Source organism: Ascidiella aspersa, chromosome 7 (assembly GCF_963924565.1).
Source record: "Ascidiella aspersa chromosome 7, kaAscAspe10.2, whole genome shotgun sequence".
NCBI classification, from domain to species: Eukaryota; Metazoa; Chordata; class Ascidiacea; order Phlebobranchia; family Ascidiidae; genus Ascidiella; species Ascidiella aspersa.
The window spans coordinates 29,844,901-29,851,215 of record NC_139453.1 but is presented as its reverse complement, the minus strand read 5'-3'; the positions used below and the strand labels follow the sequence as shown (position 1 = coordinate 29,851,215).

Below are 6,315 nucleotides of genomic sequence, written 5' to 3'. Positions count from 1 at the left end.
AATAATAAAAAGGGCTCCGGCTCCGCCTCCAGCTCCACAAAAATAATAACAATGGCTCCGGATCCGGCTCCGGCTCCAGAGAAAATGCTTAGCTCCGGGCTCCAGCTCCGGCTCCGGCTCCCCAGCCCTGCATATAACTATCATAAATCTTGTAAATTCTTTCCGTATGTTATATTTCTGTTTTCATCGTCTATTTTTATTTTATGAAAAACAATAAAAATGACCACCTGAAGTCTTAAGAACTTTGAAATTTCGATACCCATTAATGCTTTAAAGTTTTTCATTGAAACTGAAGTATCCTTCCTAAATAAAGTGTGGTTTAAACACGTTCGTTTTTCAGTGAGTTAAGCATATCGTTTATTTGTTATAAATTGATGATTAAAAAATGATTGTACAATACAAGCACTTTGACTATAGTCTTAAAAGCCTGTCAGTCACAACTTGATTCTGTTTGAAATGTTCTTTGTTTAAAACCTGTTGGTTTTATAGTTAACCTAATTTTTTGTCTTGTTATAGTTTGTTTAAAAACTTAAACCTTGCTGTAAATTGCGTTTAGAAATTGGTTGATGAATTGCCAGCTTAGAGTATATTTAATTGATTTTAGAATTTTTTTTGCGACAGAGTCATAACTGGGTACGTACGACTGTGTCACGTGTTCCAAGTATTAACTAATCCCCTTGTTATGTAGATGAAGATGCTGTACTTGGGTCGCACCAAGCTGGGACCAGGTGAACTCTCTATGATTGCGAAAGGTGTTCACAACGTCAAACACCTGTATTTGTGGAATAGCGACATCAATGGATCCGACCTACAACCTCTAACCGATGCAATATCTCGCTTGGATAGACCTGTAAGTTCATAATTCTTTGGCACATTGTCACATTTTATTGTACTTTGAACCATGGTGGAGTCCTTTATAGTTGCTTTGTTTTAATGAATTGACGTCGGTTATATGATAAGTCACGTAAGAGGAAGGAGCGTGAATGACCAGGTGTGAAATATCAAGGCCAAATAACTTTTTTACTTGGTGTTAAACTTGCTCTTGGAATCATCCGAGGTTTACCCAAAATCATTTTCCACTTGAATTTCAATTTTGAATTTCAAATTGTTTTATGTTTTTTTTTAACTTTTTTACGTTTTTCTTACTTTTGTACAGTAGCTTTTTTGTACGGTATAAATCAGCATATATATATGTTGACATTGTACCAATATTTTGATAAACATTTTTTATTATATCTATTCCGATATGCTAACGCTTATCTCAACGTTTGTAAAAATGTAACGCTTAAGGCAATTCAGCCAATCTTGCAGCAAACATTTATAAAATCAAACAGTTACTTTGTTAAAGCCCATACAGAAGTAGGCTACAGTAGGTATCATTTTGAACGTTTCGAATAACTCTCTATTCATTTGATGTTGAAAATAAATGAAGGGTTATTGGAAACGTTCAAAATGATACCTATTTTGTATGGGCTTTGATTTTCTTATTATGTCTTACTACAACCTCCAACTATTACGCTCCGAAGTTCCTTTGTTGTTTAAGGCAGTTTTAAAACAAAATTCCAAGAACATTCTAATGTTCAGCTCAGCAAGAGCGATCATCAGAAAAAGCCTTTAAAAAGTAGTTGGAGGTCACTATACGTATCATCAAACCACTTGTTAATGTAGATGGAGGAGTTCGTGTTGAGTGGAGATAATCCTGGTTCTGACGGCCTTGCTCATCTGGGACAATGTGTTCACAACATAAAGTCACTTCACGTGTGGTACTGCGAAATCCCTGGAAATGATATTCGACCTCTAACCGATGCCATATCTCTCTTGGAACGACCAGTAAGTTTAAATTATGAAAGGTGTAACATTAGTATCTCACCCTGCACCCCTAAAACCGGGGGTATACATACGAACCTCCTGAAACCAGGGCTTCACACGTGTCATAGGCTGGACTGCAATAAGGATCAACCTGCCACAACCTGCCACAATAAGGATCAACCTCAACTAGTCACTCACCCTCCCTTACAAAATATAGTGCTAGTTTAAAATGGAAACACAAAAATTGGGTAAAATCCAAGCAACGATCCAAAGGTGTTTTTGTGACATCTTGTAATTATGTGAAACTCATTTACCCGCACCTGCCAACCCAAAAAAGGTATATCACCGGTTTCGTAATGACTTTTATCGATGACTTGACTTTAGTGTACCGGTATATAAGTCACTTTTTTCAAATAAATTGACTTGACTAAAGTCTTTTGGACAAATGACTTGGTTGAAAAGAAGTGTTTTCCAAAGCATTTTATTTGTCTTAAGCTTGACACATAAAACAATTTTCCTTGCTATATATTCCCGTTTTGTGTGATTTTTATGACAGTTTTCCTCATAATCGGACAAAGTTCACCGATTTTAATAGTTTAGATTTTAATGTTGCAATATAGAATTTGACTTGGAATAGACTTGCTCTGATTATGGCTTTACTCGGATTTATTCAAAACAACTAGACTTGGACTAAAGTTATTATAAAAATGACTTGTTTACAACACTGGTATGTATGCAGATGAAAGCGTTGTCCCTATTTAACACCAAACTTGGAAGGAAGAGCGTCGCTCTGCTGATCAAATGCGCTCACAAACTAAAGGCACTGGGAATGGCCAACAGCGGCCTTAACAAAGCTGAAGTGGAACCTCTACGCAAGGTAATTCCACAAATGTGCTAATGAGAAAACGACAATTACGCTTACAAAGCATGATTTATAGAGACTATATTGTAAAGCTTCGCAACCTTTTTTGGCTTGCGGCACCCTAAAGAAATTATAAATAGTTGGTGGCACCCTTGCTTGTATTCTTGCAGAGCGGATTAACTGGAACGTTACCTTAAACGAGATTAAAAAAGTAGCTTACTAATCGAGCAAAAATTGAAATCCTAAATAATTTAAAATATCTCTCGGCACCCTTACGGGTTAAAAATGGTGTGCCGCGACACCACGGTTGAAAACCACTGCTATATTGTATACCCTTATTTAGGGTATTGGGTTCAGCGGAGCACGTTGGGCCAGAGGGACCAGTGGGTATTGACAAACCCTTGGGGATTAAATATGTATTCTCTTTGTTCATTCTTAAAGAGGCACCACAGTTGAGTATATCATAACTTATGCCTCATTGTTGGCACCAATTTGACCAAACACACCAAGTTTCTTATGTCCACCTGTTTATGACATCAACTCGTGGTCTACGCAAACCAAACAACTATTTTAGGGGCCATCGTTAAACAAGTTTAAGAACTCCTGTGCTCAAATAATGTTTAACCCCAAAACACGCTTTTGGGATATTTGGTTAAACCATTCTATTGTTTCCAAATATTTTAATTTGTTTTCTTTTTAACCTTTAGGCGGTTCACACAGTGGTGGGCATCTAAAAATCAGTGGTTTAAGTATGTTAATAACATAGGCAAGTTCTGCTGCACACTGCACATCCTAGAAAAAAAGAGTCTCATTAAGTTGGTTGTTTCGATTCAGTGGGAATCAGTTCTAGACAAAAACTTTTTTTAACTTGTTATGTAGTTTTCTTGCTTCAATGGAGGTAAACTATTTTAACTGCTTTGTAAGTAACAAAGAATCAGCGTTTTACTAAGCCGTAATAAGATTGTCAAAGGTCATAGATGTAGCATTTAGAACCAAAACCTTGGCCAGTGTTCCATAACTCTTTTTGCGGCGACCTAAAGCACAAGTTTAACAGAAAAACTTTTGAGCGAACAAGACAAAAAACTTAGCAATAAATCTCAAATTCGACTAACGGATTGTGAAGCCACCACCCTTAAGCGAATAAACTAAACAGCAAATCGGAAGTTTTTTATGATATTTACTAGAAATTTAATTTGCTTAAAAAATTGAATGAACCAATTAATCTACCATAAATAAACAAAATCCACCACATGGGCGATAGAAATGTTTGCAATTGCGCAGAAACATTGGACTAGCAACTTTAATGCGCCAAATTAACTTTTATGGTGTTTTAAAATATATTTTTTATATTTTTTTATTAAATTGTTTTTGTTTGTAGTTAACATCACTGGTATACGTGGAGCATTAAGAAACAACAAACCAAGCGTCAAAAAATCGAAACGAAAGTAAAACAACTTGGACAAAAATAATTCCGCCGTTTGATAATGTGCATGTTTTTCCTTACATTGTAGATTAAAGTAGACTTTTTATGCTGTGTTTGTTCTTTATGTGTTCAAATAAAACTACAGATGTCGCCGAAGGAAAATCAAAACGCTTTATAAATAATCCCCGAATGAAAATTGATGATTGTACCAAGGCTTATATCACAGGCATGGACACGGGAATTCCCCCGCCCATTGTAGCTGTATTATTTGTTGTATATTTGAGTCTGCCGTCTCACGCTTGACTGAATTTACCAAAAGCAACAATTAACGTTGGTTGTAGTCTGCGAGATTCATTAGATTTTGTAATATGTTTATTAGGATTGCAGTTTATAAAGTTAGTTAAAGACCAAAATATTTACATTTTCGACACGAACGAAAAAATTACAATATAGTTACTTTTTATTTGGATTGTGGGCAAAGTAATACAACAGTAACGAGATTTCGTTGGCCCAGTCTGTATGGTGTGGCAAACGCATGCCCAACATTTTTTTAGGCAAGTTGTGTGCACAGGAGATCTCGGTGATTTTTGCGTAAAGTGCTTTGAAGTACAGACTGGTCGTCGGCTAAGAACAAACTTCTTCTTACATGTGTACATGTAGACCTACTTACCTTTAACAATGACTTTTATTTACTGGTCCAGTATTTGTAAACCTTGAGCAAGATTTCACTACCTTGGTCAAAGTAACTTTTGTTCCTATTTTCATAGACTAGTTGAAAATGAGTAAACATTGCTGTATTCCTGATTGTGATGGTAAATATCCCGACCAACTTTACCATGTGCCAGCAAAAAGATTCTGTTCAGGCGAAAAACTCAAGTGGGCAAATGATTTGGAAAAAATTATTCTTGGCCTCAGGGCTGACAAAGCAATTGGGGATTTATATAAACGAGATGTAGTAAAGATATGTGGTCGTCATTTTAAAGCAGACCAGTTTATTCATGGTTAGTTTAAACAATTTCTTAACTATTCTACACCTGTATTGTATTCCTGGTTTGGAAAAGTTTGTGTATTTTAGAAATAGTCATTATGTTAGTTTACTTAAAAAACATAAATTATTATTTATCTACAGGACAGAAACGAGATACGTTAAAATTTGGATCAATTCCAACATTAAACATGCCAGTGAAGTTAGCAGCCAGTACAAAGGTAGCTCGCAGACCACCCACTCCACGAAATCCAGAAAATTCTATTGTCTTTAAAACTTTTAGTTCATTTCTAAAACAAGCCAAATGTCTTGTTTCAAAAAGTGATACATGGAAAATACATGCAAAAGATTTCTCACAAATTTGCATTTCCCACGTCTCTGAATCCGATCAACAAAAATATAAAATATTTGTTAATGAAAATTTTCAATTAGATGTGCACTACTTTGGATGGTCTGGCCTCTCTAAATAAATTTTTGAGTATAACGTTAGGTCCAAATCTGTAAGAGATCTTTTAAATTTTATTTCGAACCTACCAATTTGTGGAGGAGTGTCTGTGTTAGCAGATGGAGAAGAGAGCAATATGACAGCTTCACATATTGTAACAAAATCAAGTCAAGCGTTTGATCACTGCAAACCTCTTCAATCAGTAACATTGGCTGTTAGGTGTGTTATACAGAACTTTTGTAAAATATAGTATTTAGATAATATGTTCAAACCTTTTTATTTTATATACCCCAGAACAGATAAAATTGGTATATGCATAATTAGTCAGGAATTTGAGTTTACTGTTATTTAAATATTAAGCACTTACAGGATTATTTGAGAGTTGGTATGTCCGATAATATAGGATCGTAGCCTTTACTGATGTAATAGTGTCGGTACTCACCCGTCGGTATCGGTGCCGATCCGATACCAGTATAATTTGTGCTTAACAGCCATATTGGGTAACAGATCAGATCGCGATTCTTTTTGCTCGAAATACTGGGTATCGGTATTAAATATCAAGTATCAGACATCCCTATTGAGAGTTCTAAATATAGATTAATATTAAGGTTAAGAACATTACATTTTGTTAGAAGAAGCCAGTTAGAACAGGATATAATATATATATATATGAAAATAAATATAAAATTTTCGGAAGTTTTAAATAGAGATAATCAGCTCATAAAAAGATTATATTTTTTGCCAAAAAATTACTTAAAATATATTGGTATAGTAATGTATTTGTAAACTTC

General features: G+C 35.0%; 1 protein-coding gene across 1 annotated transcript; it reads left to right on the top strand.

The window, feature by feature from the left end:
* The first annotated feature begins 733 nt into the window (after window positions 1–733).
* Window positions 734–4,099, top strand: LOC146138880 (uncharacterized). The gene is made up of 4 exons (XM_083393198.1): window positions 734–850; window positions 1,669–1,830; window positions 2,549–2,686; window positions 4,050–4,099. The coding sequence occupies exons 1-4, from the start codon at window positions 740–742 to the stop codon at window positions 4,077–4,079; spliced, it is 441 nt and encodes a 146-aa protein (XP_083249324.1). The 5' UTR covers window positions 734–739; the 3' UTR covers window positions 4,080–4,099.
* The last annotated feature ends 2,216 nt before the right edge of the window (window positions 4,100–6,315 follow it).